At 41.0% G+C, this 12,681-nt stretch overlaps 1 protein-coding gene across 6 annotated transcripts in view; it reads left to right on the top strand.

Annotated features, from left to right (window-relative positions):
- Positions 1-11,977, top strand: part of apbb2b (amyloid beta (A4) precursor protein-binding, family B, member 2b) — a 49,554-nt gene extending 37,577 nt beyond the window's left edge. For 5 of the 6 annotated variants that reach the window (XM_087177160.1, XM_087177163.1, XM_087177164.1 and 2 more), the window contains 6 exons: positions 1,630-1,744; positions 3,180-3,267; positions 5,097-5,180; positions 5,343-5,458; positions 6,348-6,527; positions 7,818-11,977. In XM_087177160.1, the coding sequence (XP_087033286.1) occupies positions 1,630-1,744; positions 3,180-3,267; positions 5,097-5,180; positions 5,343-5,458; positions 6,348-6,527; positions 7,818-7,988 (754 nt within the window). In that variant the 3' untranslated portion in view covers positions 7,989-11,977. The remainder of the gene's footprint in view (positions 1-1,629; positions 1,745-3,179; positions 3,268-5,096; positions 5,181-5,342; positions 5,459-6,347; positions 6,528-7,817) is intronic. The other variant, XM_023418413.2, reaches the window with a different exon arrangement.
- The last annotated feature ends 704 nt before the right edge of the window (positions 11,978-12,681 follow it).

The following is a 12,681-nucleotide window of genomic DNA, read 5'->3' on the forward strand; positions in this document are numbered from 1 at the left end:
CCATCCCTCCCTCTGCCTCCTATCTTTCCTCCTCATCTAGGTGTTTTATTCTGTGCTCATCTTTATGCTTTTATCTTTACCGTGTACATAGTCGCAGTTCACTGCCAGTTTCCTCCCCCACTGTTTCACATGTCTCCCATTATATTCTTTACTCTTCTCACTCCCCCCTCTCAGCAACTTCCTTTGTATATCAGTTTTAGAAACTCCCAGCCTATTTCATTCATTTCGTCCAGGAAACACAAACCATCAGCGGCCAATTAAAACTAATTGCGCCCAACTAGAACATCTCTGTCCTGCTATTCCTCCCCTCTCTCTCCTTTTCTCTCTCTCTCTCCTTTTCTCTCTCTCTCTCTTTCTGTCTGTCTCTCTCTCCCCTTCGCACCTCATTCACTTTCTATCATTTTTTTCATATGTTTCACCTCAAGGTTAAGTTTGCATTAGAATTACCTGCAGGGCTGCTTTGACCCCTTCAACCCCACACGCACACATACATATGGAAACGGTATAAGCAATGACTGTGGCACTCAAGGTTAATTCTCTATGTGTGTCAGTGGGTCTGTTTGTCACTCTTACCTCCTGTCCTGCAGTAGGGGGCAAGTACAATGGATTTTTTTTCTCTTTTTTTTCTACTAACTGTCTGCCTTTCCTCCCTTGCTTCCTTGGACACAGAGAGAGGTAAACACATTCTCTCCTTTCATCCCCCGACCCTCCTCTAGTATCTCTCCATCATCTCTGTCATTCCTTATTGTTTAATTTCCTCTGCGTCTCATTTTTTTCTCGTCTTCAAACTGGCTCTTGATGTACTGTACCATTGTGCGCACACACTTAAAGATGTAGGAAATGAAGGTGACCTCCTCTGTCCGTCTCTGTCCACAAGCAATTTTTTTTTTTTAAGTATGCACACTCATACATCTTTTGTTGAGAGTTTCTCCTCAGGGTCTCAGCTCAGAAATCTTGTTAACCCTCAGGCCTGTGTTTCCTATTGCATGGCATACTGAAGCATACGTCTTGAAGGAAGTTATTCAGATTGGTTTTTGTGTGTGTTTTTGAATTACGTAAATCGTGTGTGTGTGTGTGTGTGTGTGTGTGCGCGTGTGCATGTGTGCTGTGCTGGTTTAATTTGGTGCAGCTATAATTCTTCTTCACAATATTCTATGTCTTCATTCCTCTCTCCCTCCGTCTACTTTCCTTCTTCTTTTCATTCCCTCTATTCAGCGGAGTTAGATTGTTTTCAGCTCCAGTGGGCCCAGGGGAAAGTTCTTCCCTGCTGTCACTCTGTTCAGCTCCCTCTTGCATCACGCTGCTCTATTGATCTCTGGGGTCCATCAACCTGCATGCGTGTGTGTATATGTGTGTGTGTGTCTGTGTGTGTGTGTCCTGTATTCATCAGACTGATAAAGGTCAGCTCATCTCTCATGTCATCTCCGAGAGCTGTCAGTCTCAAAAGTGGACACGCACTCACACGCACATACACACATCAAAAGTACACAAAACTGCTTCATCATTTATCTTTCTTGTCTCAAAGTTGTGCTGAAAATAGCCCAACAAACCCTCCTCTTATCTTCATCCCCCTGGTGTTTTTCTCCTTTCCGTGTGTCTTCACTAACCCTGTGTTTTCCTCTTTCCCAGGGATTTTGCATATGTGGCGAGGGATAAAAACACCAGGATCCTGAAATGTCATGTGTTCCGCTGTGACACGCCAGCCAAAGCCATCGCCACCAGTCTGCATGAGATCTGCTCCCGGGTGAGTGATTCAGGCTGGAGGAGGCTGCGGACATGAGGCCAAGTTTGGATTTGGCAAGTGGGCTCAGATGAAGCGTTGACTTGTTGGCAGAACGTTTCTCCTACCACTAAATAGGGAAAGCTGGAAGACAAGAAAAATGTGTTTATGGTTATTATCACGATTCATTTTTACATAAAAACCGACCTGAAACCTGCCAAAAATAAGAAAATAGCACCAACTTCCAAAACAAAATGCTCAGTCTCAAAAATGCTTGTATTGTTTTATCATATTAAACAAATGTATTGTTTTATCATATGACACAGTGGAGGCACACATTTTAATCCTTGCACAGAGTTTCTGCTTTCCATCCAAGATTCAACTCATCTAAATATCAGGCAATACAAAGTATTTTTCTACCAAAACACAGTTATCAGAGAGCTTTCTCTGCACTGCGTGACCACTCTTAGGTGAATACAGATGAATATAAACAGGTCTAGAAGAACAGTATTTTGTCTGCTTTCTTCACTGAACCCACTTGGAATTAACACACTCCACTTTTGCTCTAATAAAACAAATTTATAGCTTTGGAATTTTAATACAATGTTGGAGAGGCGCTTTCTTTATTTATATAGACTCACAATTTGGTGTTGAGTTCAGTTCTGTGTAGAATAAAAGATTATTTCTGACTTTCTTTCTTGTGCATACACACCCTGTTTGACCACCAACTTAAACAATATTTGTTCTTGAAATGTCATTCTTTAGAGAGAAAAGGAGACGTTTGTCTTCACAGCCTTCATATTCATACTCACTGCCCCACATTTTACAGTCAACCTATTGTATAGATCATTGTGACTGTTTAATACAGACTTGTCACACAAAAAAAGGATAAATAAAGAAAGGCAAAGACAGGGGTTGCTCAGATGCAGATTTGCTGTGACAAACTCTCTGATTAAGGACATGTATAATTTATGTGTGGTGTTTATGTGTGTGTGGATGATCTTTCCTGTTTTCATCTGTGTGGTTCTGTGATTGCATGCGTTTTCTTTGTGAGAAGTGCTGCAGGAAAAGCTTTTACCCTGCTTTGGAAAAGGGAGTGTGACCTGGTTAATGTGTGTGTGAGTGTGTATGAGTGTATTTGTGTGTGTGTGTGTGTGTGTGTGTGTGGGTGCTCCCCAGGTGAAACGGGTAGACGTTTTGACAGTATCAGGGGCGAAGCTGCTCTAGGTTTTCCTCAGCTCTTTCTTGTTGACTCTTTCATCTTTTTTCCCTCCCTCATCTTGCACTTTCTCACATTTTGTCTCATCGCCCTCCTCCCCTGTGTCTCTGACATGTTATACCAATTCTGCTGTTTTTACGAGCTATTTCCTCATATTTCTGTACCTGCTTTAGCTCTGCTCCCTCTCCCCCCCCCCCCCCCCCTCACTCTAACTCTCGCTCTCTCTCTCTCTCTCTCCAGATAATGACAGAGAGAAAGAATGCCAAAGCGATGGCAGGAGGCTCTCTCCAGGACAGGATGCAGGCAGGACTAGATCTCCCTTTACAAGGTAGGCTTCATACAGTACCCCTGTGTGTGTGTGTGTGTGTGTGCGTGTGTGCGTTTGTGTGCGTGTGTGCGTGTGTGTGCGTGTGTGTGTGTGTGTGTGTGTGAGTGAATGTGATAAGTGAGGGGTTATCACTTCTCTGGCACACTGGATGCATTCAAACTGGTCATTTGCAAGAGCAGAGAATCTAAAAAAAAAAAAAATAGCTGTGTTTTCATCACATTGTCCAAAATCAACACGAGTTAGAAACCGGAGCATGACGGCAGTTTGATGAATACTGTATTGGCCTGAATGTAAGACAGTATTTTTTTTTTTGGTTAGGCTAGTGAGTGTTTCAAGTATGTTCATGGTGAGTCAGTTAGTCACCAAAAGTGTTTCTTGAGTCCAGTTTACCTTGCAGGCGTTCCTGAACACTCATGTAACGTGTTATGGTGCCACAGAGGCAATGAAATAATGACAACTGCAAACTAGTGTCCCAGCGTCCCCCAACACTTGCGCTGCTGAAGGGAACCAGGGAGAAAATGTGTTCAAACAGCCAAGAATTACGGCTGTCAAAGATGATGAGATGAAAAATGCTGTCAGAGAAAATCTCATAATGAAGGTCGTCCTATATTTGGAATCATTAAAATCAATCTATGTATTTTGGAAGATCCACATCCATGACTTTGAGTAAGTGATGGATGGATGTTACTATTTGACCTTAAAGGTGTCCTACGGATTTCTCTTGTAAACAAAATGTGCAGTCAGTGTTACTCACCACAATGTCTTGTCTTGAATGCACGTCCTTCCTCATGAAAAGAAAAAAAAGAAAAACTTTTTAAATCCATATTTCTTGTAGTTTTCTTCTTCCTTGCCTTTCGCATATTTCTTCCTTTCATTATGCATTACCTTTGCCAACTGTCGACATGCACAATACAAACAAAGCAAGGATCCGCTTGTAAAAACATTGCTCCATAGCTCTACAACTAGGGTACCATTAACAGTTGTTTGCAGTTTACAGAGGAGTTGATGGTCCAGTGTTTATTATCTGACTTTGCGATGATCAGATTTACAGAGTAGACATGGAGTGTGTTCCTTATATACTTGTATAACCAGACAGATGTAGCCAGCCAAGGGATGTTGGTGGCAGTGAGACACACTTTGTTGTACTTTCAGGAGACAGCGTAGGAGAGAAGTGTATAGCTCACATACACACATATATATATTTCAACAAATAGCTGTTTTGTAATAAAAAAAAGAAACAACTGGTTCTCTCATTTAGCCATACACGTGATAACAGGCTATCTCTTTCACCAGTCACTGTTTTCTCTCCTTGTCACTCTGCCAGAGAGAAATAATTGGCTGTACTGCACCATGTCGTTTACATAAACATATGTGACAAGTCCAAAGAAAAGCAGTGTCCTTTTATAAAATGCTAACTTGCAGTAATTAGCAGATAGGTGTGAAAAACTCTATCTTTAAGTCATCTTTCAAAAGCAGAGTTAAAGAATTGCTCTAACTTCTTTTGCATCACATGGAGGGATGCCTTAAGGAGAAAAAAATGTGTGTTTTTTGGCAAAGCGAATAATGTTAAAGAAAACTAAACAAACACACGGACCAGAATGACTTAACATCACAGCCATTATTCAGTCAGTGGAATTTCTTATCCTTCATCTAGAAATGTTGTGACATTTAGATCTGGATGCCAGCAGGACAAGAGTGAGTATCCAAATATTGAGCTGGCAGGCCACGCTTGAGGAACAATCTCCAAATGTTTATCGGTAGTTATCTACACGAAGTTAAATGTTTATTCTTATGAGCAGCTATTAAATGTGTGTGCGGCTTCGCCCCAGCAGAGTTCCCCACACCAAAGACAGAGCTGGTTCAGAAGTTTCAGGTGCTCTACCTTGGGATGTTGCCCGTGGCCAGACCAATAGGTGAGTTTGATACACAAACGCACACAAACATACCCATGCACACTGTAATGTAATGCAAAGTATATGCTGTAGGTTGATGTTGAGTGTTTGACAGTATGATTTCAATGATGTTTTTAATTTAAATGTTAATTTTTGGTTTGTTTTTAACATCTTCTGGTCCAGGAATGGACATACTGAACGGAGCTATAGACAGTCTAATTGGTTCTTCCAACAAAGAAGACTGGACTCCAGTAGCTCTCAACGTGGCAGATGCTACTGTCACCATCAGCAAAGACAAGGTCAGACACACAACTGCTGTTGCCCTTGTACATATCTTTACATATCCACTTTCCCCAGTTTCCCTTATTTTGCTCGGTAACAGTTGCAGAGGTTTGGCTTATTATTGGGAGATTTTGACGCAACTTCCTTTGTAGAGAACAACCGCCGTTCCCTTAAAGCGGAGATTCATAAGTTCCTGTACATTGTTGCCCTCTTCGGTAGCGAAAGGTAATTAAATTGATGTACGGGCAACAACAACTTCTGTTTAAGGAGCAACTTTGTTTGTTGTCAGATAAGGACAAGGAGACTTACAGCAGTGTTGTCTAAATTCAACAACAACACAACAACCATTTATTTCCAACTGCGTTTTTCTGTTGTCTTTGCACTTTTCTAATGAATTAATTTCAATGTGTTAAATTACAAAAATAGTGGATTGTCAACCAGAAAGGTAGCAAACTGCTACCAGGGTAATGAATGAATGAGTGAACTGCAGCTCACAGACAACAGCTCCACTCATCTTAAATTTGCATATTAAGTCGTCACAATGATCAACCATGCGGATGACATAAAATTACTTTTTTTTTTTTCCCCTCCTTTCATTTAAATAAGTTATGGATTTCAGCTTTAACAGAAAGGCACTTAAAGCCCAGCTGCTCCAGTGGACCTGTTTATTAGGAGGCTGCAGTTTTAATGGGTTGCTTCCCTGTATGGATTTGTGTAACTCTTTGAAGCGCAGAAAAATGTCGCATGATTGTGTTTTTTGATTCTGCCATGTTTCAGAAGAACAGTTAACTAAGGTAAATACAAGTAAATGTGAATTATAAATGTCTCCCATCTGCATGTCTGTGACATCGTGGCTAATCTCACACACACACACACACACACACACACACCAATGTTTCTGACCAGGATGAAGAGGAAGTGCTGGTGGAGTGTCGTGTGCGTTTCCTGTCTTTCATGGGGGTTGGACGTGACGTGCACACGTTTGCCTTCATCATGGACGCTGGCGGGCATCGTTTTGACTGTCACGTGTTCTGGTGCGAGCCTAACGCTGGGAGTGTGTCGGAGGCTGTACAGGCAGCTTGTATGGTGAGTCACTGATCGAGAAGACAGGAGCTGAAAACACAACAGCAATACTCTGAGCCTGCTCTTACTGGGTTAGTTATGGAATGAAGGAATTTCCCAACGTGCACTTAGATCCACCTTTAAATTTCAAATGAAAATTGTGTAATCTGTGTAATTGTAACAAAACCATGAATGCTAACTCAGTTTTAAATTTGTGTCAAGTGGTCACCTTAGTCTTGAGACTGTATTGAGAGTAGAGAGTACTGCACTGTAAAGAGGTTAGGAGGTTGTTAACACACACGACCCAGAAAATTCAAGCGTAAAACAAACAAATGAATTTATATATGTGTAACCTTATTATAACCTGATGGTTTTATGAAAAGGGCCTCTCATTCCTAATGCAAAAATGCTTGAATCTAGCAAATCTTATTTAAGCCACCACCATCCACTGGAAGTACAGGCAGGCGTAGACATATAGAGCCTCTCTCTCTGTGAGTGAATGTCCTTGACTATAGTTTAGTCTGGGTTTAGTTTTTCAGTCTTGACAGATGGGTGTTTTACCGTTCAACCGATATGTTCTGTTCAGGTTGTAATGGGACCCTCTGTCAAAGCGCTGTTGGTGTAAAACATGCATTAAAATCAAGAGAAGCCACTTAAAGTGAAAATATAGTGCTTTCAGCATCCTTTGTCTCTGAAAGAGGATGTCCTTGCAAGTTATCTGGGATAGATTTTCTGTTTAAAGTTAAGTGTTTAAATTGTATTACATGTTGTCTTTGCTTTGCAAGAAAAGTTTTCAAAGAGGACACATGTCCACTGACTTAGTCACCCTATGATGCCTTTCATGTGTTTTTATTTTATCATTATAATGTCCATAATCACTGCCCAGAGTGCCCTCTGTGGTGTTTCTGCTCTAATGCAGCCCATTAGTGGAGGTTACTCATCTTCCTCGTCTCTGCTGTGTGTGAGTCACAAGATTAGTCGACCGCTGGCTGGGCTATTGATCACACATCAGAACTTTGGATATATGAACACACACACACACATACACACACTAAAACTGATTCACTGTGACAAGAGGCATCAGTCATTATTATTGATCACAGCTAGCTGCCTGCACCAGTCCAGCTTTCCTTCTTTCTCGCTCACTCCCACACACACACACACACACACACACACACACACACACACACACACACACACACACACACACACACACACACACCCCTTCACAGTCCTGTACTGAGCAGTTGTAACTCTCTGTTATTTACACTATGTCTCTCTCCCCTGCCCTTTCTCCCTCCCACTCTCCCTCAGCTGCGGTACCAGAAGTGTTTGGTCGCTCGACCCCCCTCCCAGAAGGCCTGCGGTTCGTTGCCTCCTGGTGACTCAGTGTCCCGTCGGGTCTCGACCAGCGTGAAGAGAGGGGTCCTGTCTCTCATCGACACCCTCAAACAGAAGAGACCCGTCACCGAGTTGCCACAGTAACCATGGCGAAGCACTACCGACTCCCTGCCACAACCCCCAGTCACCATGGTAACTAGTCACATTGCTGCCAAAACCCGTCGCCACCACAGACCCCAGTAACCACTGAAACACAGCAAAGCCCCAGGGTTTGGGAAACCATGTCACGATACCTTCGCTTTTCTGGAGCAACTTGGAATTTCAACTCAAGAGTTTTATCAACTCTTGAGCAGCAATTCAAGTCTGTTTCCTCAAAATAACTAAGATGATTAAAGACTCAACCCCCACATCAAGAAGGAACAACCACGAGAAACTTCTGAATGACGATCGTAACGGTGTTGGTGTACATAGAAGTAACTCTCATCCCCCTCAGCACAGAGAAGGAGTGCGGAGAAGAGAGCAAATATTGAAGTAGGAAGTGCTCCTTCAAGCACAGCACGTGTGATGAGTGAGCTCATTGCTGCCCAAACTGCTGATCTCTCCGTGATCTTATTGTATTTGTGTCTATGCCTGTGCTGCCAGCATGACCTTGCACACCTGGCCACATCCCGCTGTCAATTCACCTGGTTGTCCTGTTAGTCTGTAGTGGCTTTCCCCCCCTCTGTCCCTCGTTCTCATTATCCTCAGTAGCCTGTAACATACAAGTTAGTGAGTCAATGGAAGGAAGGAATCATGAAAGCCATCATGTCTGATTTTCGTGTCTGATCAGTAAGCAATGAACAAAAGAAAGAAGGGAGCTGCTACAGGCTAAAGAGTTTTGGCCATTACAGTCCACACACTCATCTGTTCAACTGATCCTGCATGAAATTTTTATAGAAAGGTGAATCATACTAGACGATATCAATACACTGCTGCTGCTTTCAGAGACTGAAGGGGTGAGAAATCAGAAGCCACATTGTTTATCCTGTGTTCTTATCTCTTTTTTTCTCATCAACTGTGCAAGAATCAGCCTGGAGGGGTTTAAACGAGCGGTGACCTTTCACCCGAGAACATCCTACATATGCTTTATGTTTACATCTCGTTTTTATTCCTCTGTTATCCCTCAGAAAATGACAGACGATAGCCATAGTGGAGGAAGAGACGCAGGGATGGACAGTGTTAGCCCTCTCTCCTCTGCTCCCCTGCGTTCTGGTAAACAGTACTAGACTGCTGCTCCAAACACGGAGACGTCAGCATGCTGCTGCTGCTGCTCTTTGATACACATGCTGGAGGAAATTTGACTTTAAATCCCACCTCAGTATCAGTCCTCAGAGACCTCTTGTCCACTAATAAAAGAGGATTGGCAGCATAGGAAAGCCTGGAGGGAGAAAAAGAAGACTTGAGGAATGTGTTTTTATACCTGGGTATGGTTGCGATAATGTTGTCTGAACTGTGAGGAGGTGAGAAGGAGAGAGCGATTTTATCTCCAGCCAACAGAGAGACATGTTGACTTAAATCAACAGGACTTTCCTGGGCTGCTTTCTGTCTGTCTCCAGGGTTCTGTTCACTTGAATGCGCCTTCCATTTTTTCTTTCATTGCCTACTTACTTACTGTACATCTACTTTCATCAGTGCCACAAGATCACATGCTTCTTTCTCTGTTTTTTGTGTTTTTTTTCCTCACACAAATCTCAACTATTCACTTCTAGCTCCTTATTATCACACATCCAACAAGCTTGGATGTATGATAATTTCTAGTGAAGTTCTTTATTGTAACAGGTAGATGCTGAACATCTGACCTTTTGCTAAACCGCCTGTCAAGCTTTGGATCTCTCCACATGCAGAAACGGTGTGGACAGGGCAGGAGTAAGAGAGACACTCGCTATCTAACAGTTTGAATGGTGGAGTCTCTTTCGTGGCTTTTTCCAAATCCAAAATCAAAACAGCACAGTTGAAAGGAATGGAATAAAGCATGTGTTTATATGCTATAACGTAAATGTCAAACAGTATGCTCGGTTAACTGACTTGATACATACAGTAGTAATTTCCGAAAGGCAAAGAGCATGTCATTTGGTAGAGACACTTACCATTTTCATGGAGGTATTTCCAGAATCCCAAAAGGTTTCTTTAACCATCTGGATGAAAAAAAAATCATTAGTTCGCTGAATGATAAAAGTTGTTTATGAGTCAAAACAAAGATGGCAGCCAGCCAACTACCTGGACAGAGAGAGTCTCAAATCTTTTTTATCATTCAGCCGATGGAAGATTTTTTTTTTTTTTCGTTGAAGGAGTCTTTGGGGATTCTGAAAAAACATCAGTGTGTTGTTGAACCAGCTTCTGTGTTAGTCATCTTTTAGAGAAACCAGTTGTTAACTCTGTGACCTGGATGTACAGTATGCTACAGTAATATAGAAAAACATGCGCTCAGGACTGGAACGTCCATCCTGTAGGAGCCACAATGACGGTCTAACAGAGTGCAGAGTAATGTCCTGCTGTTTGTTTAATGTGGGAAATTTATACTCCACCAGCTTCAGCCAAACTCTTGAACATGAACCTAAATCCACACACTGTTGCTTTCCAAGTATGTTTTTTCTATAATCAGCATCATCCAAGGATTATGTTAGAATAACATTATTAATATATAATTATATATAATTACATCTTTGTTTATATTACTGCCATGTGAGTTACATTATCATCAGCTGGTGATACTGACTTTTTGCGAAGGGAAATGCAGCTTTAGTGTCTGTCTTTTAGCACAATCTTGTGTATTACCCATCAAGTGCATATTCAGGAGCGCTTTTACTAGGATCTAGTTTAAAAATTAGTCAGTTTGAGAAAAATTGAATAGCAATCTTTAACTAACTCAGAGTTGCAGCTTATGGTAGGTGCAAACAGCTGATTAAATCTGCTAGTTTATCTTTCAGCCGACAAAATGCACAGTCGATAGTTAGAAAGGAGAGGCTGCTTTATTTGTTTCTGTGTGTGAAAGAACCATTAATTCATTACTGCGGATTTCGAGAGTGAAATCTTCCATTGTCGTTGTAACCTGATAAGTGCTGTGTGAGAAAGGACAGCTGGACAGGCGTAGCAACAGGACTTCGTGAATGGTCAGATTGTTACAGCTGAAGCTGTGACCTGCTTGTTCTCTGTTAATATTCAACTCAACATTTAACATACAGAGGAAGGAACTAGGAGTGTAATTGAGATTTTGTTGAGAAAACTCAGCCATGTCACCTTCTTTTGTCACAAGGATGTTGAAATGTGAATGAGATGACTAAAATGTGTTGTGTACATAAAATCCATTTAATGTAATATTTGGCATTAATCATTGTTATAAGCTATCTTTTCATTTTTGAATGTCTTTAGTTTTTCTATTATTTTTCTTGAAATGAAATGCCTTTTTTGACAACTCACCAAATGGCCAAAGTGTAAAATACTGATATACATTGTTGTAGATAAGAAAAATACGAGAGCAAATAATGACAACAGGAGAGGTGATTGGAAATTTTCACAGTTGTCACTTAAGTTGATACTGAATTTAACTGAGCAATTATCTATGCATTCTTTTGATCTCGAGAAATGGAAAGTCGTAAAAAGCCTTGCATGCCCTTGGACGGTTGAAAGAGCGACTGTATGTACTGAACAGAAATATTTTTTATTTTATTTATTCTATTTTATAAAGGTATATACTGATTTTATTAGTTGGGGCAAGTAAAGTCTCTTGACTCAGTGTCGTTGTCTCAGTCTCTGGTTAACTCACAATGCTACAACAAGCACCGCTTTGCAGAAAAAGGCAGATAAAGGAATATATCTTCACCTTGTACAGTGCCCTGAGAGCTGGAGGTCCACTGCTGGTCTGAACAGGAGGAGTGAAAGGTGAGGAGGAAGACGATGATGATGATGATGATGGTAACAGCAGTGGACTCCCAGCGTCTCTGTCAAGCTCACATACATAAACAACAACAACAAAAACACACACACACACACTCCATTTCCCACAGATGGATGTGCTGGCTTCCGTTTGCTGCTCACTGATTTGTACACTTTATCAATGTAACCAATTGTGAGAATAAACAGCATTATAAAATACACCACCTGGCTTTTGTGTGTCTGTGTTAGGGCTTCAAGCAATGATTATTTTTATTGTTTCATCTTTTTTTCTTTTCTTTTTTTTCTTCTTTGACCTGGTTTATTCCCAGTGTTTTTTGCCCTGTGATGCCTCAGAACACAAGTTGTGTGCAGTTCAACCAAAGAAAGTTTTAAGAGGTAAAAGTATTCACTATAAAGCAGAAGAAAGCAAAAATTGTAAGTATTATTATTTATTAATACACTATTAAGGACAAGACAGATGCTTAAAGACCCTCCCAGGTACTTTTTTTGGGAACTTCTTTGTGCAATAGATAAATTTCATAACCTTCCTTCTAATATCTCAATGTCGTATAACAGTATCATTGAACTGATCATTTATCATGCCATTTGTGAATGAAAAGCCTCCCATTTATGATATAATATCATATACATACTTTTACATTAAGTATCACAAGGGAGGAATTAAAGTATTAATCTGGAATAATGAAAACTGGAACTACCCTCTCTACATGCCTGTCCACCTTTTCTGACCCGACCCTCCCCTGCTATAATTCATGTACAGTCCTTAACTGTTAAATATTTAACAGGACTTCATTTACAGTTCAATCATGAAACAGAGAAGCGCCGCAAACTTCCACACTTGAGTTTATGCTTGTCATTTTTACCTGAGTAATGACTTGCTATGATAGCAGTTATTAATATCAAA

Source organism: Seriola lalandi, unplaced genomic scaffold (genome assembly GCF_002814215.2).
Source record: "Seriola lalandi dorsalis isolate HSWRI2012SDOR001 ecotype SW California unplaced genomic scaffold, Sedor1 jcf7180002054582, whole genome shotgun sequence".
Lineage (NCBI taxonomy): Eukaryota > Metazoa > Chordata > Actinopteri > Carangiformes > Carangidae > Seriola > Seriola lalandi.